The sequence below is a fragment of the Typopeltis vanoorti genome, chromosome 16, assembly GCF_054136105.1.
Source record: "Typopeltis vanoorti isolate ZY-2024b chromosome 16, IOZ_Tvanoo_1.0, whole genome shotgun sequence".
In the NCBI taxonomy this organism is placed as follows: domain Eukaryota; kingdom Metazoa; phylum Arthropoda; class Arachnida; order Uropygi; family Thelyphonidae; genus Typopeltis; species Typopeltis vanoorti.
The window spans coordinates 13,347,434-13,371,746 of NC_143564.1; the positions used below are offsets into that span (position 1 = coordinate 13,347,434).

The following is a 24,313-nucleotide window of genomic DNA, read 5'->3' on the forward strand; positions in this document are numbered from 1 at the left end:
TAATGGATGTTAGAAAAGATCAGTAGAGCTTTAAGGCTCCTTAAGGATATTGACAGAAGAAAATTAAAATATTTTGGACACATAGAAAGGATGGAAGGAGGACTTCTTAGAACAGTAATAGAAGGTAAAGTTCCTGGAAAAAGAGGCAGGGGTAGACCATCAATGAGATGGATGGATGGCATGTGTGGAGTGACTGATCTTCAGAGAGTTGAGGCTGCCAGAAAAGCAAACAGGACTACATGGCAAGGCCTGGTGTGGAACATCATCGAGCATCGGAGTGACCATACGGCATCTGTAGATGCCCAGTGAACATAGGAAAAAAAAAAAACTTCCCAAAATATGGAAACAATAATTATTAAGTGTTCCAAGTTACACCTTAGACTTTGTATTGATATCTAGAGATCACTCTTTGTAATCTAGATAGACTTGACTCTACTGTGCATAGTACATAGAATGAAAACAGCATAAGAAATGAATTAAACACCATTTCTTATGCTGTTTTTATTCTATTAAACCTCTACATGGCTTGAAATTCTGTGTGTAGCTTTGCTGATGATAGTACATGCTATCTCTTCCTCATTTGACAAATCTTGTAGTGTTCAATCATCAGAGGCCTGCCTCAAAATGCTATATAATATCCTAAAGTCTGATATCATAGATGACCAGTGGGATAAAGGTAACTAGGTGAACTTCACTGTTACCAAAATCCATTGCTGCCTAATTTCTCACAGGAAAGATCCTGCATCATTTTGTTTGCTTTCTTCCTTTTGATAATAATCAGTGCTCCAGACACCATCAAATTTCTCTTCTTGGATTGATTTACTCCTCTAGCCTTTTTCTGTCAAAAAATATCTGTCATGGATTCTTCAGCCTCCAGGAAACTTGGTATAACTTTCAATTTTCTGCTCAAGGCATCTCACCTCTACAACCTCTATAACTTCTAACCCTGTATAAATCCCAAATCCGTTGAACCATGAAATACAGTCACATCTGGGGGGTGATGCACCCAGAACCTCTCTAAATTGTTTGATGCTATATATACGAGAGAAATCTAATTAATTGATAATCTCTCTGATGAGTGTGTAGATTTTTTGACCAAAAAAATGCTGTGACAAATGATAACGAACACTTGATTTATGTCATGATAATATAGATAGTTACGACTAGTTTCTCCACATATGCTTGTGGCTTCTTTTAGGTTAAGAAGAACAAGAAAATTTGTAATAGTTCATGTTTACTGCTTATTGTATTTTTTTATTCTTCCTCAGATCACAATCTTGTACAAGTCTTCTCTCCCACAGAATGTCCCTCCTCCATCCACTCCTGACCTTGCATCCTCTGGCATTACAAAGGAGCTAATTGGAATGACCTCTAGAATTTCACTCTTCCTTTCCTTGGTTTGACTATTGCTTCCACTTACCTGACCCTAACACCTGCTGTGAATGAGTCACAGAAATTATTCTCACTGGTATGAATGCAGCTCTGGTTCAACTGAAAATATGTCAAAGAAAAAAATTCAGCTTATTCCATTTGGCTCACATCAAGAACTCCAGCTACATACTCTATCTATCAAAGCATGCAACAATATGCAAATGAGTCATCAGTGGATCTAAATCTGATTTCATAAAAGGCCACCAGCAGAATATTATCCCAATGTTAGCCATGCTTTGTGGTTGCGTGCTAAAGCTATTGGATGTATCTTCTGCACTTCCACCTCTGTCTCATCCTGATGGCATCACTATTATTTCACCAAAGATAAAGCTGACCTTCTGAAATCACTCTGTCCTCAAACTCCTGCATAGATGACCAACGGAAATCACCTCCTACCATACCAGATTTCAAGCACCACATATGCCTACTATAGTTTTTCAACAAGATCTCATTACAAAACTACTAAATAACTTTGATAATAAAGATCTTCTGGTCCTGATAGTATCTTCCCAGTTGTACTCAAACATTGTGCTCCAGAGTTAACACCCATCCAGCATCATCTCTATAATTTATTATACATATCTGGTACTTATCTTGATACATGGAAGCAATCTCATATCCCTCTTATTCCAAAAAAAGGGCAATAGAAGTATACTGTCAAACTAGTGACTAATTGCCATCACCACTGTCTTCTCCAAAATATTGGTGAAAGTCATCAATAGCCAACTCCTCCACTACTTAGAGGCTCATGAATTAATCAGCAACCACCAGTATCAATTCCACCATTCAAGATTCACAGTTTACTTTTTAGCTTACATCAGCCACCACTGGACATGTACCATGGAAAGGTTCAGAGAAACTTGCGCTGTCTTCCTTGACATTTCCAAAGCTTTCGACCATATGTGGCATCAAGGCCTACTAAACAAATTGCTATCCTTCAGTCTCCCTACCACCCTCTATAATTGTGTAGCTGTCTAGCTTTCTCTCTGGTTGGTCTGGGCAAGTCATGGTAGATGGCTTTCTCTCTTCCAGCTTCACCACCACTGTTGGAGTTCTTCAAGGCTCTGTCCTATCACCTAATCTCTTTCTCCTGTACATAAATGACCTGCTCACAATAACCATTAATCCCATCCACAGCTTTGCAGATAGTAGTGCTCTCCGCTCATCCTACTCATTGGACAAACCATGCAGTACACTGAAATCCCAGGCTACAAGATCATCTACAACTAGTGCCTTAAACAGTGATCTACGTACTATCTCCAGTGGGGCAGGGACAACCTTGTTATGTTCAGTGTCACCCAAACACAGTCTTGCCTTTTCTCATGCAAAAGTGATCCCAGCTCACCTACTCTTGCCCTCAGTAATACAGAACTCACCAGACAAGATCAGATCTCTTTGTTTAGACTGACGTTTATGTCCTGTATTTACTGGCATAAACTCATCATATCAGTAGCCTCTTCAGCATCCAAGAAACTTGTCATTCTCTTTTCATTCAAGAGCCTGTTTTACCTGAATAACTCTTCACTATATACAAATCTCAAACCCATCCATGTTTAGAATACTGCTCACATGTTTGTGATATTGCATGTAAAGCTTCCCTTAAAATCCTTGATGCCATCCTGATGTGTGCAGTTAGGCTCTAGATGATCCCTCTCTTACAGACTCACTTCAACCTGTGTCTTGCAGTGTTTCAGTACTGTGTCTGTACTACAGGTACTTTCATGGTCTCTGCTCCAGTGAATTAGCAACCATCTTCCTCCACTTTCTTTTGCACCTGTTAATACAAAAGCCCTTTATTGTGCAACTGCAAACACACCAAACCTGCTTCTATTCATCTTCTTTTATTCTGTCCACCTCTGTCCTGTAGATCCCTTGACCTCTCATGTATGGGATTAATATATAAAAACAAAATTGAATGGAAGGGAAAAATGAAACAGAATTATCAATATCCTTTCTTTTAGGCTTGCACGGTGATCCGAATGCATTTTTGGAAATTATGGAGACAACTACCGTGTTTGAATAAAAACTTTAGTTTACTATTACTAAAATTTTACAATTCGACGTTTCGACCTTTATGTTAAGGTCATTTTCTGGAGAGTACAAATATACACAGGAAACAAGCTATACCACAATCATACTGGTTCGTTAAAGACACTGACTAACCGCTACCACAATTGTTGGCCTGACCTCTGGTGGGAGAAAAAAAAAAAAAAAATTATACATCAGCGCTAAAGTCCTATTATTTGTGTTGTCTACTATATACACATATTAACATTATATTAACATCATTCCAGCTAGTTGGAGTGGAATGGTTTCTAATAATGGCAGATTGGCTAGAGTCCTGACTTGTGTTGAATCTTTCAAATTAGGTTGGCTGAATGTGTGCCATCCAGATCCTTGGAATTTTCATACCATCTTTGTTGTTGATATTTGGGTGGTTTATCAGGATTTCGCAGGATTCTTTAAATTTTCTTTCGTACCATGTTTTTGTACGGTGTAAGGAGCAGGTGCTTTTCCAGTTGATTTGGTGTAAGGTGTTGAGTGCGTGGTCTGAGAGGCCTGCTTCACCATAATGGTTATATTTAATGTGTCTAATGTGTTCTTTTTTGCGTATAGGGATTGTCCGTCCTGTTTCACCAATGTACGGTAAGTTACAGGTGCAGCGGATGCAATAGACTCCAGGATGTGCTAATGGGAGGAGAGGGTCCTTAGAGGAGCTGAATATAGTTTTAAGTTTAGTGGGTGGTTTAAAGGTGGCATTAAGGTTATAATGTTGTAGTATTCTGTTGATTTTTTCTGATAACCCTTTAATGTATGGGATGGCTATGGTTTTACTGTAGTCTAGATTCGTTTTTGTTGTGGTTTTATAGAGTATTTTATTGACAGTATTTTTGTTATAGCCATTGTTTATGAATGTGTCACTAATGATTTTTAGTTCTTGTTTCAGGGCCTGCTGGTTAGAGCAAATAGTTGTGGCTCTGTTTTTAAGGGTGTTTATGACTCCATATTTTTGTGCTGGGTGGTGATATGAATTCGCATGTATGTATTGGCCCGTGTGTGTAGGTTTTCGGTAGACCGTGAAGGATAGATTGCCTGAAGGAAGACGTGTAACTAGTGTGTCTAGGAACGGGAGCGAATTTTGGTTTTCGATTTCGATGGTAAATTGTATGCGTTCGTGTTGTTTGTTTAGGTGGCTGAGGAATGTGTTTAGCGTTTGTCGACCGTGCGGCCAGATCGCGAACACGTCGTCCACGTATCTGAGCCAGATTGTCGGTCGAAGCGTGGCGGAATCAAGAGCCCTTTGCTCAAAGGTTTCCATGTAGAAGTTTGCGATTGGGGGGGGATAATGGTGAGCCCATGGCCGTACCTTCCTTTTGTAGGTAGAATTTGTTTTGCCACACGAAGTAACCGGACTTTAGTACGTGGGCAAAGAAGGCTGTAATGTCGGGCGGAAATTTGTTTTGTAGTAGGAGAATTGTGTCATTGATGGGGACATTAGTGAAAAGGGCAGAAACGTCAAAACTGACTAATAAGTCGTCTTTGTCGAGTGTTATGTTTTTGATTATGTTTATAAAGTGTTGTGTGTTTTTTACGTAGGAGGGGGAATGTCCTACCAACTCCTTGAGTGTTGCCGCTAATTTCTTGGCTAGGTGGTAATTGGGACTGTCTATTCCTTCCACTATTGGTCGAAGGGGCACATTTTGTTTGTGTATTTTCGGAACCCCATATATTCTGGGGGGGCGGGCGTAGTGGGGTTTGAGTTTTTTAACTGTGTCTGGTGGCCAAGAAGTGACGGACTTTAATAGTTTTTCTGTTTTGTCCTTTATCCTCTTTGTTGGGTTATAATTCACCATTTTATATGTGTTGTTATCGGCTACTAGTTGGTTCATTTGCAGTATGTATGTTGACCTGTCAAGGACAACAGTGGCACTGCCTTTATCAGCTTTCGTTATTATTATGTTTTGTTTGGCTTTTAACTATTTGATTGCTGCTAATTCTGTTTTAGTCAGGTTATTCTGTATGGTTTTCTTGGTATTTAGGACATTACTGGTTTCTAGTCGTATTTTGTCTGCTATGTTGTTAGGTAGGGATCTGATGCCTCTTTCAATGTGGTAGATAAAATCTAATTTGTTTACCTTTTTAGGCGCTATTGCGTAGTTCAGTCCTTTATTCAGCAGCGTGAGTTCGCCGTTGTTCAGGGTGTGGCTTGATAAGTTGATCACATGGTTCTTGCTTGTCGGTGGTTGGTCGCTCCTTGTCTCCCTTGTTTTTTGTTCATTGTTGTTTCTCGGGGAGGAAGTCCTCTGATTGGCCGCTATATTTTGCCGTTGTTTCAACCAGTGGAATTTTTTCTCGAGTTTTTCTTTGTTCTTTTCCAGGATATGCTTGGCTGAATTGTCAGTAATTCTTTCAAGTGTTTGTAGAATGTCTTGGTTGACATAGTTCGATAGTTCTAATTGTAATTCAGAAACTAGATTTTGTGTTGTAGCTAGGTTTCGGCGGGCTGTTTGGATCTGTTCCCTAAGCATTGCTTTTTCTGTGCGGTCATAGATCCAAGCATACCCTGGAAAAGAACAAAGAAAAACTCGAGAAAAAATTCCACTGGTTGAAACAACGGCAAAATATGGCGGCCAATCAGAGGACTTCCTCCCCGAGAAACAACAATGAACAAAAAACGGAGACAAGGAGCGACCAACCACCGACAAGCAAGAACCATGTGATCAACTTATCAAGCCACACCCTGAACAAAGGCGAACTCACGCTGCTGAATAAAGGACTGAACTACGCAATAGCGCCTAAAAAGGTAAACAAATTAGATTTTATCTACCACATTGAAAGAGGCATCAGATCCCTACCTAACAACATAGCAGACAAAATACGACTAGAAACCAGTAATGTCCTAAATACCAAGAAAACCATACAGAATAACCTGACTAAAACAGAATTAGCAGCAATCAAATCGTTAAAAGCCAAACAAAACATAATAATAACGAAAGCTGATAAAGGCAGTGCCACTGTTGTCCTTGACAGGTCAACATACATACTGCAAATGAACCAACTAGTAGCCGATAACAACACATATAAAATGGTGAATTATAACCCAACAAAGAGGATAAAGGACAAAACAGAAAAACTATTAAAGTCTGTCACTTCTTGGCCACCAGACACAGTTAAAAAACTCAAACCCCACTACGCCCGCCCCCCCAGAATATATGGGGTTCCGAAAATACACAAACAAAATGTGCCCCTTCGACCAATAGTGGAAGGAATAGACAGTCCCAATTACCACCTAGCCAAGAAATTAGCGGCAACACTCAAGGAGTTGGTAGGACATTCCCCCTCCTACGTAAAAAACACACAACACTTTATAAACATAATCAAAAACATAACACTCGACAAAGATGACTTATTAGTCAGTTTTGACGTTTCTGCCCTTTTCACTAATGTCCCCATCAATGACACAATTCTCCTACTACAAAACAAATTTCCGCCCGACATTACGGCCCTCTTTGCCCACGTACTAAAGTCCGGTTACTTCGTGTGGCAAAACAAATTCTACCTACAAAAGGAAGGTACGGCCATGGGCTCACCATTATCCCCCCCAATCGCGAACTTCTACATGGAAACCTTTGAGCAAAGGGCTCTTGATTCCGCCACGCTTCGACCGACAATCTGGCCGCACGGTCGACAAACGCTAAACACATTCCTCAGCCACCTAAACAAACAACACGAACGCATACAATTTACCATCGAAATCGAAAACCAAAATTCGCTCCCGTTCCTAGACACACTACTTACACGTCTTCCTTCAGGCAATCTATCCTTCACGGTCTACCGAAAACCTACACACACGGGCCAATACATACATGCGAATTCATATCACCACCCAGCACAAAAATATGGAGTCATAAACACCCTTAAAAACAGAGCCACAACTATTTGCTCTAACCAGCAGGCCCTGAAACAAGAACTAAAAATCATTAGTGACACATTCATAAACAATGGCTATAACAAAAATACTGTCAATAAAATACTCTATAAAACCACAACAAAAACGAATCTAGACTACAGTAAAACCATAGCCATCCCATACATTAAAGGGTTATCAGAAAAAATCAACAGAATCCTACAACATTATAACCTTAATGCCACCTTTAAACCACCCACTAAACTTAAAACTATATTCAGCTCCTCTAAGGACCCTCTCCTCCCATTAGCACATCCTGGAGTCTATTGCATCCGCTGCACCTGTAACTTACCGTACATTGGTGAAACAGGACGGACAATCCCTATATGCAAAAAAGAACACATTAGACACATTAAATATAACCATTATGGTGAAGCAGGCCTCTCAGACCACGCACTCAACACCTTACACCAAATCAACTGGAAAAGCACCTGCTCCTTACACCGTACAAAAACATGGTACGAAAGAAAATTTAAAGAATCCTGCGAAATCCTGATAAACCACCCAAATATCAACAACAAAGATGGTATGAAATTTCCAAGGATCTGGATGGCACACATTCAGCCAACCTAATTTGAAAGATTCAACACAAGTCAGGACTCTAGCCAATCTGCCATTATTAGAAACCATTCCACTCCAACTAGCTGGAATGATGTTAATATAATGTTAATATATGTATATAGTAGACAACACAAATAATAGGACTTTAGCGCTGATGTATAATTTTTTTTTTTTTTCTCCCACCAGAGGTCAGGCCAACAATTGTGGTAGCGGTTAGTCAGTGTCTTTAACGAACCAGTATGATTGTGGTATAGCTTGTTTCCTGTGTATATTTGTACGCTCCAGAAGATGACCTTAACATAAAGGTCGAAACATCGAATTGTAAAATTTTAGTAATAGTAAACTAAAGTTTTTATTCAAACACGGTAGTTGTCTCCATAATTTCCAAAAATGCAGAATTATCAATAGTTTTTTTTTTCATAATCAGAATTCATAGTCAAATTGAATTTTATATGAGCAGTAGATTGCGTTTATAAATTTATAAATCAGCAATTACAAAAAAGTTGATTTCATCATACTGTAATGCATATAAAAGTACATTTGTGGGAAATTGTAGCATCATCATCACCGCCTTGTAAAAAATTTTGATTTTTAAATTGTATAGTGTATATGAAATGTTTCAAACTTTAGTTTCAGTAGTGGAGAAAAATGATTGATGAATATTTGAAGTTTTTATAATTTCTTGTGTTATTTTATTTCTGTTCTAATTAAAACTATAGGTTTTGTTATTTAAATAAAAATCAATACTTTTTTTTATTCAGAAGAGTTGTAGTCAACCCAGTAACCTATTGATGAAGGAGACTTGATCAGGATTTGATACACATCATAAAGAGCAGCATGAAAATATATACATATATAAAAATTCATATATTTTAAACTTGTAAGTAAATTTATGAATTTTAAACACAAAAAATCAGGGCAGTAAAATTACTGCATGTGTGGACTAGGCAGAGAGAAAACTGTACTTCTATATTGATTTCTGGTATGGCATCACTCAGTTGTATCTTTGAGATTTTCTTTGTCCCTGAGGTAATGTTCTAAAGTTATCATCACCAAATTCCTGATTTGTACTCTCGAGTACTGTACAGGATGCTATGATAGTAGTGCATAATTAAGTTAACGTTATTATTATCTTTCTATCAACAGCCTCCCCAGATTGGTATCTTATATGTCCAGACTTCATTGTTATCAGATCTCATTTTTTGAGCTTCTAAAGTGCTTCTTACTGTATCTGTGAAGCTGTAAGAAGTGTGTAAAAATTGATCTAATTGCCTTTTTGCTTTGCTACTGTTCTGAATTGCATTTTTGCTTAAATGATATTGCATGGGTTTTTTTTTGATCATTTGGATTTTGATGACTTCTCACTTGATATTTGATTAAAAATATTTATTTATTTATTTATTATTATTTATTTATTTTTTTTTTTTGGGAGGGGACATATTTTGTGCATACTGTTTTTGAGAGCATGTTATAAATGTGAATTGCAAATTCCACAGAAAACTTCATATTCTAAAATTTGAAAACCTATAGCTAATTAACCATTTAATCTTGGATCTGTATTCACTCTCCATATGTATGTGTTTTTGTATTCCCATGATATTTGATCATGCATGTTCTGACTCATGCTATAAACTGATCATTTTTGCAACTAGTTTCCTGACAATAAGGTGGAAGATACTAGTCTATCATTTTCTGGTCAGCAGAGATGATCACATGGCAATATGAATTGGAAAATGAGTGCCCAGATAATGTTACTATGCTGCAACATACCTGTTTGAGAGCACCTACAAAATCCATATATACTTACATCTATCAAAGAGTTAATTTAAACATTCATCTCATCTCATCTCATCTCATCTCATCCGATTGGTAACGGGTTGAGTCCACTAAGAAGAAAGGTTCTCCACTTATCGCGATCTTTAGCCATCTCAATCATGACTCTATAGCTGGGTAGATGTGAATGTTCTTTCAGCAATTTTATCCAAGTACTTCTTGGTCTGCCTCTAGGTCTTTTTCTTCCGATATATCCATTCAGAGCTAAATATGGGAGTCTATGAGGGGGCTGTTCTCTGAATATGACCAAACCATCTCAGTTGATACTTAATGATTGTGTCTGTTATATTATCTGGGAAGTCTAAATCTGTTCTGACTTGATCATTAGTCTTGTGTTGCATCCAGTGGGTGTTATTAATTTTTCTGAGGCATTTCTCATATCTATCATATCATTTCTATCATATCAGAGACATTTCAAATGCTTGAAGTTTCTTGAGTGGTTGTTGAGTTAATCTCCAGGCTTCTGAAGCATAAGTAGCCATTGGGATAATAATTGTTTTATATAATTTTAATTTTAGACTCTAATATAAATTTAGTTTAATCCTTTATCCAAGTGTGAGCAAACAAAGTTTGCACCTGAAAGTATCTTCAGGACTGGAGTAAGGTAGTACAACACCGGGTGGAGAAAGCTCTCTCATCACTCCTATCTCAGTATCTCCCATAATGCAAAGCACATCTCCTTGTGGATATGTATAATACTATGCATTAAGGCAAGGGCCACTACCCATACCGGTTTCGACCTTTATTGAGGTCTCGTCAGTGGGAGCCAGGCCCAGTTATGGAGACATAAAGGAAGAAGCAATGAGGGGTCATCCTAACCTATAGGAGTTGCCAATGGTGTACAACCTTATTGTTAAATTACTCCGGATTCAGAGAAAGATGTTGAGAGTTTATTTTTCACTTGGTTAGACTATAATAAGTTTAGTTTAATCCTTTATCCAAGTGTGAGCAAACAGAGTTTGTGCCTGAAAGTATCTTCAGGACTGGAGTAAGGTAGTACAACACCAGGCAACTCATTGCAAAGTTGGAGAAAGCTCTCTCATCACTCTTATCTCAGTATCTCCCATAATGCAAAACACATCTCCTTGCGGATATGTATAATGCTATGCATTAAGGCAGGGGCCACTACCTATACCAGTTTGGACCTTTATTAAGGTCTCGTCAGTGGGAGTCAGGCCCAGTTGCTTTGATAGGAGATGTGCTTTGCATTATGGGAGATACTGAGATAGGAGTGATGAGAGCTTTCTCCATGTTTGCAACGAGTTGCCCGGTGTTGTACTACCTTACTCCAGTCCTGAAGATACTTTCAGGTGCAAACTTTGTTTGCTCACACTTGGATAAAGGATTAAACTAAACTTATTATAGTCTAACCAAGTGAAAAATTAACTCTCAACATCTTTCTCTGAATTCAGAGTAATTTAATAATAATGTTGTACACCCTTGGCAACTCCTATAGGTTAGGATGACCTCTCATTGCTTCTGCCTTTGTGTCTCCACAACTGGGCCTGGCTCCCACTGACGAGACCTCAATAAAGGTCGAAACTGGTATGGGTAGTGGCCCTTGCCTTAATACATAGCATTACACACATCTGCAAGGAGATGTGCTTTGCATTATGGGAGATACTGAAATATTAGTGATGAAAGAGCTTTCTCCACGTTTGCAACAAGTTGCCCTGTGTTGTACTACCTTACTCCAGTCCTGAAGATACTTTCAGGCGCAAGCTTTGTTTGCTCACACTTGGATGAAGGATTAAACTAAACTGATTACAGTCTAACCAAGTGAAAAATAAACTCTCAACAATTTTAGACTCATTGGGATTTTTTTATTTTTCCATATTTTGTTTATTTTATTCATGTTGGTCCAACCTAAGTTTAGCCTGTGTTTTACTGTTTCCATATTGTTGATGTTACTAGATATAAGACTGCCAAGATAAACATATTTATTAACTTGTTCCACCAGGTGATTTTCAAGATTTATAGAAATATTTTCTTCTTCTCTACCTATCTTCATTATTTTTGTTTTATGAAGATAGGTAGAGAAGAAGAAAATTTTAAGTTTATTTTCATACCATAAGTTTTACAAGAGTCATTTAAAATATTAATAGTTTTTTCTAGCTGTGGTTTAGAATCTGCTAAAATAATTATATCATCTGCGTATTTTATGTGATTAATGTTGGTACCATTGATTTTTACACCTGGTTCATCGGCTATGGTTTTACAGACTTCTTCTAGGAAGAGGATAAAGAGTTGAGGTGAGAGAGGGCATCCCTGCATTACACCTTTCTCGACTCTGAAATTCTCGGTTTTAATGTTGTTTGTTTTAACAAAAGCTTTGGTGTCTCCATAATAATTTATAATAAATGTTAAAATATCAGAATCCATTTTTGTGTTTTTTAGGATAGTAATCAATTTGTTTCTATTAACTGAATCAAAGGCTTGCTTAAAATCTATAAAACAACAGTATATGGTCATGTTGTATTCCCAATATTTTTCTGCTATATTATTAATGGTGAAGATATGGTCTATAGTTATCTGTGTGGCCTGAATCCTGCTTGGTTTTCCTCTATGATTTGTTCTGTAAGCACCTGTGTTCTCTTTTGTATAATTCGAACGAATAGTTTATAACTATGACTTAAGAGTGTTATGGGTCTGTAATTTTCACATATTCTTTTGTCTCCTTTTTTTGTGAATTGGTATAATAATTCCTGTTTTCCAGTCAGTTGGAATTACTCCAGTATAAAGAATTTGATTAAATAAATTCATTAAGAAATTAATGGCTTCCTTGCCACCATATTTCCATCGTTCTATAGATATTTCATCTTAACTGTAGCTTTTGAAAGTTTCATTTGGTTTATTGCATTTATAATTTCTGCTGAGGTTATGGGTTGTGCCTTTTCATATATCATCTTTTCTGTTATATTTTCCTCCTCCTGTTCTTTTTGAAATAATGTTTGATAGTAGTCCTTCCAAATTATTTTAATATTTTGTATTGACCCAGTTTCTAGATTGTTTTTATCTTTCATTGCTAATGGTTTATCTTTATAGATCTTAGTTAATTCTTTAATAATTTTGTATACCGTTTTATTATCACTTCTTTTATTAGCTTCTTCACAGAGTTTTGCTTTTTCCTCCAACCAGTTATTTTTGGCAGATATGCACATTTTATCAATTTTGTTTTTAAGATTCTTATAATGTTGTTTATTTTCTTCTGTATTTTTTATATTTAATATATGCTTTGCTGTTCTTTTTTCTTCTAAAGTATTTAGAATTTCAGGAATTATCCATTCATGATTTGGTCTTGATGTTGTACCAAGTATGTTTCTTGCAGTACTTGTAACAATTTTTTTACCTTGATTCCATGTATTTTCTATATTGTCATAGGATAATCTTCTAAACTCATTTCCTATTAGTGTCTGATAATTATTTTGCATAGATTTCTCTTTCAGTTTTGACAGGTCCACTTTGTTGATAGAAGCTCGTAATTTACGATACTTGAATTTTAGTTTAATTTTTGCTGCTAGCAGTTCATGGTCAGTGTCAAAGTCTGGAGTTTTTAAAGTTCTAACATTTTGCACTGATGATTTCCAATTGCATTTGATTAGAATGTAATCAATACAGTTCTTTGTTGTACCATCTAGTGAAGTCCATGTGTATTTGCGGGAAGGTCTATGGAAAAAAAGGGTGTTACAGATAAATAGATTATTTGCTTTACAAAATTCTAAAATTCTTTCACCTCTTTCATTTCTGTTATCAACTTCGAACCTGCCAATAACATCCTCCATGCCTGCGGTGAACTTCCCAATTTTGGCATTAAAATCTCCCATCACTATTAATATATCTTTCTTATTGGTCTTGTCTATTAGATCTTGCAACTTATCATAAAAGGTATTGATTTCTTCATCTTCATGTGACTGGTTTGGAGCGTAGATTTGAATAATCGTAAAGTGAACATTTTTTTTTCTTTACCTTTTAATCTGATAGCGATCATTCTTGGGCCATGTGGTTCTATGGCCATGACTGCATTTTGTAGACTATTATTCGCTAAAATGGCGACTCCTCTATGTATATTGTCCTCTCTGCCCGAGTAGAATAGTTTTCCTGAATTTAGATTTATAACTCCTTTTCCTGTCCAATGGGTTTCAGCCAAACCTAATATGTCCCATTTAATCCTAGCAAGTTCTTTTTCCATCAAATTTATTTTCCCAGGTTTTAACAGTGTCCTTATATTTAACGTTAAGAGATGTGAAATTCTATTGGCTGACCACATACTAAACTTCTTGACTGCTCCCTGTGATCCAGGATCAGTCGCGTCGGTTTCCTTGGACGCAGTAACATTCTCTTGACACAGTGGAGACTCCTGATTCATAGGGTTGAATGGCAGAATAATGCAGCTGGCTTGCCACTCCTCTGCTGCATCCTTTGGTCCACGACTCCTTATTCTTTATTCAGAGCAACCCATTGGGGTTTCCCTCATCTGCCACCCGAGGGAGGCGCCTGGTAGGAGTCAGGTCTCCCCCAGGATTTAAACATTAATGCTAATAAATTTACTATACTTGTATCTACAGTAGCAAACAAATTAATCTGAACAAGCCAAATTTTTGTCAAGTTTATGATTTTGGTTTGGCTTTTGTTTCATTTCACAGTAATTTTGGTTTGGTTTGGATTTACTATTTTTGGTTTTGGTTTTAATAGTATGTAAACAAGTTGACATTTGTAGTGTTTTATTCATTTTGTGTAGCTATAAAATGGATACATCTCCAAGAAAGTGTTCAAAAACTTGTACTCACTCTCTCTCTCTCTCAGCACACATCCATGACTTTAAAAGGCAAATTGCCAATGAGTATGTGCTGATTTGAGTACTGTTAATGTGATTTTAAAGAGGTTTAGGCAGAACAGTGCCTTTTCTGCTGAAAGAATAAGGAAATATGGGTGAAAAAGGAAAATTACACTTATTCAAGATCATTTACTAGTCAGGAAAAGCAAAATGAATACAAGACTGTCTGCTGTAGACTTAAATAGAGACTTGGTAGCTGGTGGGGTTACTGTTTTTGATATGACAGTCTGTAGAAGATTGTTGAAAGCAAGGAAGACTGCCCACAGACCAAAAAAGAAATAACTGTTGATGAAGGCTATGCAGAAAAAGAGGCTCCAGCAGGCAGAAATGTTGAGAAGACAGAACTGTTGAGAAGTGGAAGAAGGTCATATTCTCAGATGAGAATCATTTCTTTATCCAAGGAGAGCGAGTACCCAATGTCTGCAAATCATCGACTGAAAAGACTTCTCCCATTAACCTTCAACAAGCTCCTAAACACCCAGCTAAAAGATGTTCGGGGTTGTTTTTCACATGACGGTCCAGGATCACTTGTGCCTCTTGACAGTATTATGACAAGTGACCAATACATAAAAATATTGGAGAAAAGAGTGGTTCCAGATCCAGAAAGACAAAGAACTCATCTTCTAACAGGATCTTGCTCCATGCAACACTTCAAAAAAAGTGAAAGAGTTCCTCAAAATTCACATCCAATTGCTTCAGTGGCCAGGTAACTCTGCTGACATTAACCAAATAGTGAAAAAGAGAACTTGGAAAATTAAATTGTGATTCAAAGGATAACTTAATACAATCCATTATAAAAGAATGGTTTCTAGATGCAGAAATAAGAAATGTGTTGTACATTGGTATAGTCCTTGCCTAAGCGAATTAATAAACTTGTTAAGAGTAGAATTGCATGTATAAATTATTAGGTAAAGTTGGAGTTTAATTTTTTTACTTATTTTCTTCTTTATTTCTCTTTCTTAGTCCTCCTCTTCTACCTTTTAGAGTATCGAAGTATTTTTTTTTAAATCTTCCAACTGTCTCGAGGATAATGTGGTTGGCCGTATGCTTCCCTTATTTTCTTGGAAACTTAAATTTTTGTTTAAATTGCAAGTGTTCAGATTAATTTGTTTGCTACTGTATTTATCAACATATCATGATACAGAATGCCTTTCAGTTATATGACAATGGCACAAACTTGTGAAATTTTTCTTTCCATTTTTTTTTTATAACTCTACTTATAATTCATTATTCATATGTCAACCAGCACATTATGATTTTGATTACTTTTACAATGTGTTTTGATTTTGATTACTTTTACAATGTGTTTAATTCTGAGTGTACCAAGAGGAGTGGCTGAATTTTACTTTCATTATATATTTTTTTAGACCCTAGTCATGGATAAAGCTAGATACCTTCTTGTGAGGGATCAACTTACTCTTCTAACAATTGTAGCAAGTGTTTTGCTTGTTACATATAGTGTTGTTGGAGAAGCATTATACAGCATAAGCAAATTTAAAGAAACTTTAAAAGAACATGTAATTGTACTTCTGAATGAAGCTCCAAAATGGAGGTATGTAATTATTTCTGATACTTACAAGATTTTGCACTGCACAAGCAGTATAATTTTGTTTTGCTTGCTTTTTTTTTTTACATTTAATCAGGTATATAAGTCAGGTATTACCGACTTTTTAAACTATCGATGATCAAAGAAATCAATTCTTGTGAAGAAGTTGCTAATTTGGATTATTGCTTGGAGTAGAAAACACAAATCAGTAATCATTCTATGCATGGAATTTTTGTTCTCTGAAATTTCTATTAAAACTGTAAAGAAAAACACAACAGTATTTATTATTAAGTCTAATTAGTTCTATCTCATCTTCCCAGGCTAGTTCCAATATCTTTATTAATGGAAAAATTAATTTAGTCACCTCTGTACTAAATGAAAGAATTGAAACATACTCTGTTGATGAGATTCAACTGAAAGTGCATTTTGAAAACGTTTGGAATCACATTTGCTTGTCATACATGCAAATGTGATTCCAGGACTAGTGTTGTGTCGACTTCCTTCTAATATATGTACCTTTTAGTCTATCATACAAATACTCGTAAGACTCTTTCTCAGGTATCACGTGATACCTCTGAATAACAATGGAATTGCCTCAGGGTCAAGCCAATATCAGAGTATCTGAGATCAACCTCTCCTAAAGCACTAAGAAATTTATTTTTATTGCTGCATCACTTAGGGCTTTTAGATTAAATAAACTATATCAATCAAGAGGCAATCTCTAGATTGTACTTAAGTGATACCTTGACCTTGCAGACGTGGCCAAAATCTCTTCTTTTTAATTTCCCGGCTACGTTCGTATCAAGTTTTATAAGAGGTGCATCGGATTCCAAATTACAGATAGTCTTAATTGGATTCAAAAGCAAGATTTATTGAACACTATAATTATATATATATATATATATATATATATATATATATATATATATATATATATATATACAGTACATGTTAGTTTAGTTCTCATTCTGAGAGAGTTCCTGACAATTAGGTTAACATTAAAACACTCAAACTGATTATTTTTATATTAGCAATAGAAATCTTATCAGCAAACAAACAGTCTAACTAGGTATGATATTCACAGCAATAATTTTTCCAATCCAGTTACAACCAAGCCACTCTAGATAGCATCAATGTCTTTTACAATTTGTTATTAATATCACTTTTTACTCTGAACTTTATCATAACACTCTTTAAATACATAATATAATTCGATTCCATAAGGAGACATAAATTTACATTATTTATCTCAAGATCACTACAGTTCAGTTCTTTATAATACTATTAATGTTCTTTCCTCTGAATCACAATGCAACACAAATCCTTTCATCCATAGCTAACAAATTTAATAAAGTCTACTTATCTATCTTGAACGTTCATCACATTAATCGATCTTCAGGAATCTGTTTCTCCTTGACCGAAATTTCCATAGGTTCCTCTCTGGCTTTCTGGGCCTATACTCACTCCACGGGACTACGGACTCCGAGTTTCTGCCGAGTTTTTGTCGATTTTTGATCGACAAAACCTCCACTCCGGAGGTTTTGTCGATCAAAACCTCCGGAGTGGAGGCGCTGCAACCCTTCTCCAGTTCACGACACCGAGAGACAAACACCAGGAGATCAGGAACAAAAAGCCTCGTGTGAGCGGAACTTGACCCTTTTATTTCGCCTCGGTCCCCGGCAATTCTTGCACTCTGCGATGTCCACCTAGTGCTTTCACGTGGGTCGACGTCACAGTGTCCACTTTTCTCCGCTACCCTTCTCGAGCGTCGTCGGTACGAGATTGCCCGAGGAAACTGCATCCCTCACATTACTGCTTCGTGATCTTTGGATTTACATCCCCTTTTGAAATTTGTGGAAGTCATTCAATAACTCCTAATACTTATGGCTCTAACAAATATTAAATATTTACATTTCCACTGTTATTTACAAACTAGTGAGTGGTCTTTTGTTGAAATACTAGATAACTACCCTATTTTCTTAAATTTGAAACATTTAACATATTTACAAAGCAATATTATAATACCTAGAGACAAACACATATATTTATTTTCCTTTTCATTGGGTTATGTATGTTAAATCCTGATAAGATTGGAATTCCTAAAATCACAATCTATCACAATTTAACACTAGACCATAACCTTCATACAAAACATTCATAGCATTAATTTAATTCCTTTTATTTTTCTTTTCTTCGTGATTTTTCAAGAGTATCATTATCTTTAACAAATGTTCCTTCTGTGAAGCAGGAACTGTGGGTCCATTGGGAGGAGTAAGAGAAGAGAATAAGAGCAGAAAATAGACAGGAAAGTATAAATAGGTAGCAACATTGCAAGGAAGATAGATGCTGGAAACAGTAGTGAGTTTGTGAACAAGAATGGGGAAAATAATTATGAGATGGTCTGAGATGCAAGGAGAATAATGGATCTGGGATCATCACTCTCTCACCCAGGGGTTGCCAAAGTTATTTGCCCGTCAACCCCTTCAGGAGTTTCTTGACTTTTTATCGACCCCCCCTATATTTTACTATTACGTAATTATAATAGGACGAGCAAAAAAGGACGCTTATGTGAGTTTTTAGATTGTTTATTTTATAGTTACAGTGTTTATTGTATGTATAATATAGTATATATTATTATATTACTATTACTACTACTATTACTATCACTTGTAATATCACTGGTATTACTAGTGATATTAATAAACTACTGGTATTAATATCACTGCTATTACTACCAGCACTGCTCAGAGAAGTTTAGTTCATGAATGAATAACGATTGAATTATAATATGTATGTTGATGAATTTTAGAACATTAATGCTCACTTATATGTCGATGCGCAAAAATGAGACTGGGATCGAATACTTGTAAGTATCAGTAAATAAGAGCCACGCACGTGTTGCAATCTCGCTCCCATTGTGCCGGCTGGCAGGAACCACCAACATCCGTTTATTGGTAAATACGTCATTTTGGCCTACTTGATTGGCCTCAGTAACTATTTTCATAACCTTACTCCATCTTACAGGTCCTATTCATGGATCTGTAAGATGGAGGTACTGATCCCACGATTAACTCTTAATTGCGTTGTCATTACCTCCATGTCATTTGTCATGGAGGTAATCCAAGTTAACTGAATTAAATATTACCCATACAATGATGTCTTATATATTTCTGTCGACCCCTGACAATGTCATATCGACCCCTTTGGCGACCACTGCTCTCACCCATCTTTTTTTTTTTTTATAGAAAAGATAACAATGATGATGAGAAGGGACTGGGTTAAAATTAGTTAGTTTATGAATAACAGGGGTAGTTGGGATGGAATGAATTGCTGGTATAAATGAAACCTATTGATAATAGCAGAGGTATCCCGTGTTATGAACAGGCGTCATTATTATGAGGAATCTGAATTATAATATAGAGTGTATGGAGCAAAAAAAAGAAAAAAAGAAAGGTGCATATGTAAAAGTAGCAAAACCATGTCAGAAGACTTGGGTAAGAATATTGAAGATAAATACCATGATGATGACAAAACGTAATAACTGGATGTCAGAATATAGAGAGATTTTCATACTGCATGTTCTAATTTATATGAGCATACTTCAAAATTGGCTAAGATTTTTTTTTTTTTAAGTGAAGATCTGGTGAAAATATGGACCTAAATCCTCCTGCTTTGTTCTTTTCCAAGTTTCTTCCAAAGTTTTTCTTAGTCTCTTCTCAAGTATGCTTGCATAAATCTTACCTCAAATACTCAGTAATTTAATCCTCACATTCAGTTTTATTTCCCTTTTTTTTTATAGATAGGTGCTATGTGGATCCACTCCAGTTATACAGAATTTGTTCTTTGGGCCTAGTCTTCTGAATTGTGGAGTCACCATAAAACTTTTATTTTGTCATATCTGAGCATTCTTGTAAAATGTATCTACACTAGCTGCTTTTCCACATTTCAGGATTTTGATGGTTTTATTACCTCAAATATTTATACACTCTGGTTTGCATTTCTTTTCAGTATTTTCTGTCCACTATTCTGTCAGTTATTGTTTCACTTAGATCTTTCCAAGTAATTACTTCAAACATCTTCAAATCGTAACAGTGTGTGTTACGTGTGTGTTAGGCATGGCCTGACACACACGTAACGGGCCACTAGGCCTAATATACATAAGAGGAGGAGAACTACAAACATCTAGATATACGGAGGCTGTTCAATAAGTTATAAGACTATATTTACACAGAAAACAGGTTACCTTTAATCGCCATCATTTACATGGTCTTTTTCGAAGTAACTACCGTGAGACGCAATGCATTTGTCCCAACGTTGCATCCACTTCTTAAACACATGTGAAAGTCCGTTTTTTGAGAGTTCTTTCAAAACCGCCTCCGCAGCTTTTACACATGCTTTGTTGCTTTCGAAATGGCAGCCTCTTAGTGGTTTCTTGAGCTGAGGAAACAGCCAGAAATCGCACGGTGCGAGATCAGGACTGTATGGAGGGTGTGGTAGGTCTATGTTGTTCTTCTGCAACATGTCCACTACACAACCAGCAATATGTGGCCTTGCATTATCGTGGTGCAATAAGAAGCCATTCTTCAGCAATGGACGCTTTTGACGTGCTGTACCATTGTCCGTAAAACATCCGCATAGTATGAGCCGTTTACAGTATTCCCGGGTTCTGCAGCGTATTGGTAAACAATGCCTTCGTAGTCAAAAAACATTATGGTCATAACTTTACCAGCCAATTTTACAGTTTTTGCTTTCTTGGGGGTAGGCGAAGATGGATGCTTCCATTCACTGCTTTGTTGTTTCATTGTAGGGTCATAGTGATACAACTAAGCTTCATCTGCTGTAATGATGCGTTTTAAGAAGTTGTCGCCTTCTTGTTCCAGTCTTTCTTTCCATTCTGTGTGCACATCCACTCGATGCTACATTTGCTCCCATGTCAAGAGTTTGGGAATCCATCGGGTGCAAACACGTTTCAGTCCCAAATGTTCAGCCATGATTGAGTGAACACTTCCCACAGAAATATTCAGGACAACATGCAGCTGGCGTTCTGTAATTCTACGATCCTCCTTGATGATAATCGCTGCTGTGTTGTCATTGTCTCTGTGATGGACGTTGAAGGTCTTCCCTCACGTTCAAGATCTTCCACATTTTGCCTTCCTTCCTTAAAAGTTTTATGCCAGTGAAAAACACTTGCCCTCGACATTGCTTCATCGTGGAAAGCTTCGCGTATCATGTTAAAAGTGTCCGATGCCGATTTTTGCAAACGCACACAAAATTTAATCGCATAATGCTGTTCCAAGGACGCTTCCATTTCGACGACTGGTCGCGGCTCGTTGGCGTGCCGAAACAAGCTTGCGTTTAGTCACCTGACACACTGGCACATCAGCCCGTATATGCCATCTATCAACCTCTTTTGTTAATACAGACAGCAACATTTCTTTATTGCACAGAAATTAATTTTGTGATGAGTGGTTTCGTGACAGTAAAATTAGTCTTATTACTTATTGAACAGCCCTCGTATTATATTTTAGTTTTCCAGTCACCTTTATCATCTATGATTCTTTTTACGGTATTCTGACCTCCATGGAGTCAGAGACTCATCTTAGAGGTACACACTATTGCACACGATGCTCATCCCACCTTGTGTTAAACCGATTCATTGTGTCTACATTCACAACACGTTCAGGCAATGCATTCCACTCACCAACCACTCTCCATGCAAAGAACCTGCTCCTCACTGCTCACACCCTCTTTATACAATTTCCAACAGTGGCTTCTTCTACCCCCCCCCCCTCCCATTCTATGAAAAATCTCTTCCATGCCAACCTGACAACAATCCCTGACTAGCTTATGTCTCAATCATATCCCTCCCCTCTCTTCCTCCCATTCACGAGGCTTTGCAACTTACTTTCCCTCAATCTGTCCTCGTACTCCACATTCTAAAGACCACTGATCACCTTTGTGAATCTTCTCTGGACCCTTTCCAACATTTCCTTGGCATTGTAAAATCTTGTTTAGAAAGATTTTAGAATAAAATTTCTTCTATACCGATTTTACTTGGGAAATGAAATTAATTTAATATACTTGTATTTTGATTAATACTTAACTCAATTTTTCTGTAATAAGCCTAAAAAAAAGTTAGAATAAATTGTAATAAGAAATTGTACAGACAAAGAATTAACTCAGACGGGATTAGTATGTAAGACCTGAGGTGATCGCAACTTGCGAAAGTCAGTGAAGTACGGGGTTTCCCGACTTGACCGGCAGGTGGCTGAGAAGACCCCTTCAAGAAAATCCAGGTGATTAAATCTGTGAGAGTTCCAAGGTCGGGAGAGCAGAATAAAAGGGGGACAAATCGCAGGAAAAGAGTTTTTCGGTACAACGATTTCAGCGTTAGGATTTTCTTGGCGTGAGCCTTTCGGAGGCTAGGCTTTCCAGTTCCAGTTTTCCTTTCCTGCTCTCGCTGTGAGGAGTTTCCAGTGTGTCCTACCATTCCAAGGACGAGGGACCCACATCCCACCAGCCGATGCCTGATGATGATAGAAGTTTCGTAATAGCAGTGATGGAATACTCCAGAGCTCCCACTGCTAAATTCCTTGGCGACTTCCTTGTGTGTCATCGATGTTGTAAAAAGTGCCCGTGTGTGAAATTTACTGGAAAGTAGAAGAAGGTGTCAACGATCTCAAGGATCTTGTGCAATGAACTGGATGACAAAGTAACAAGTAAGATTTTTGTATAGAACTTTCCTAGGTGTGAAATTACTGGCAAAGATTGTTGAAATTTTTTGTTTGTTAGTATAAAGAACAGTAGCAAAGACGGAAAGCCGAATTGTTGAAAATAATTGTGAAGTAGCTTTGCAGAGTTATGAGGAACCAGATAATGTTATATATTGAAGAAGGAATAGTATGTGAAAGTTTTAGTTAAGCCTAATAAGATATATCGTTTGAGTTAAATTAATGTAAAGTATGTACAAGTCTGCTCCTGTGTCTGACTTATATGCGAGCGCATTTAATTGCATTAGTAATTAGGCTAAAGAAAGAAATGTTAAGTAATCTAGCAGAGAACCAGACACGTGAATTTTATGTTTTTTTCCATGTCAATTTTGATTAGTGAATTTGAGTTGGATTAATTTAGTATGTATAGTGCAAACTTTTTGTTTATGTACTTTGATTTAGCAAGAATAAATTGTTTTGTTTGTCAAATAACTTGCATGATTCTGCCTGACCAATGCACTTCTCATAAAAAGACAGAACCTGTGTGACCTTCAGAGTAATAGTAGCCACGACTGATGAACAGTAGATTTAAACGTTGCTTGACTTAGAGATAAATTTTAGAGATATTTCCGTGTTGTGCTGGGCGCTTTCTTGCATGTATTGGAAAGATATACAATTCCTCTACATGATTTCTGATGGCGCAGTTGTAAAATACAAATAAATTTTCAGAAATCAATACGAGAAAAAGCCAGCCATTTTAGACAAAGGAATTGGCTCCTGCCAGAGGCAATTCCTAATTTCTAAAATACTAACACATGAAATAGCATAGTCACAACCTTGAGAGGGGGGGGTTAAATTGATAGACTGAAAGGAATATAGGTATTAGTCTTTTCAAGCAACAAGATTACATAATGAGATTACAACAACAACAATGGAGTTATAACTGTTAAGTTAAATATGTGAGTTAAATAAGTAAATAAGCATGAGAAGAAGTATTGAATATACAAGTACAAACTTTTAAAGTACAACATAAAAATCCTAAAATTTTACAGCATCATAACCTCTCCATTTCTGCATGTTAGGATCCTCCGCATCATTGCCATTATCTGATGTGATGTCTTAACAACTTGTGCACGTGGCCCGTCAATTTCAGGTCCTTGTCTACCATCACTCCTAGATCGCTCATCTCCTCTATCTCCTTTAAAGTTTCCTCACCAAGTGTATACGTTGTATCCCATCATTGTTTACCGAATCTCAAAAGCTTACACTTTGCAACATTGAATTGATAGTTCCACTGCCTGTCCATTCATGCAGTCTATTCAAGTCCTCATGTAAGGCCATAACATCTACTTGATTCTGCATTCTTCTTCTTCTGCAGCTTGTCTCACTTAAGTAGGGTTGCTGTTTTTAGTGAGTCTCCTCCAGTCTTG

The 24,313-nt window shown here is 36.8% G+C and overlaps 1 protein-coding gene across 2 annotated transcripts in view; it reads left to right on the forward strand.

The window, feature by feature from the left end:
- Nucleotides 1–24,313, forward strand: part of LOC150097854 (T-complex protein 11-like protein 1) — a 202,108-nt gene that overhangs the window by 125,367 nt on the left and 52,428 nt on the right. For both annotated transcript variants that reach the window (XM_090406253.1, XM_090406251.1), the window contains exon 8: nucleotides 15,995–16,179. In XM_090406253.1, the coding sequence (XP_090262379.1) occupies nucleotides 15,995–16,179 (185 nt within the window). The remainder of the gene's footprint in view (nucleotides 1–15,994; nucleotides 16,180–24,313) is intronic.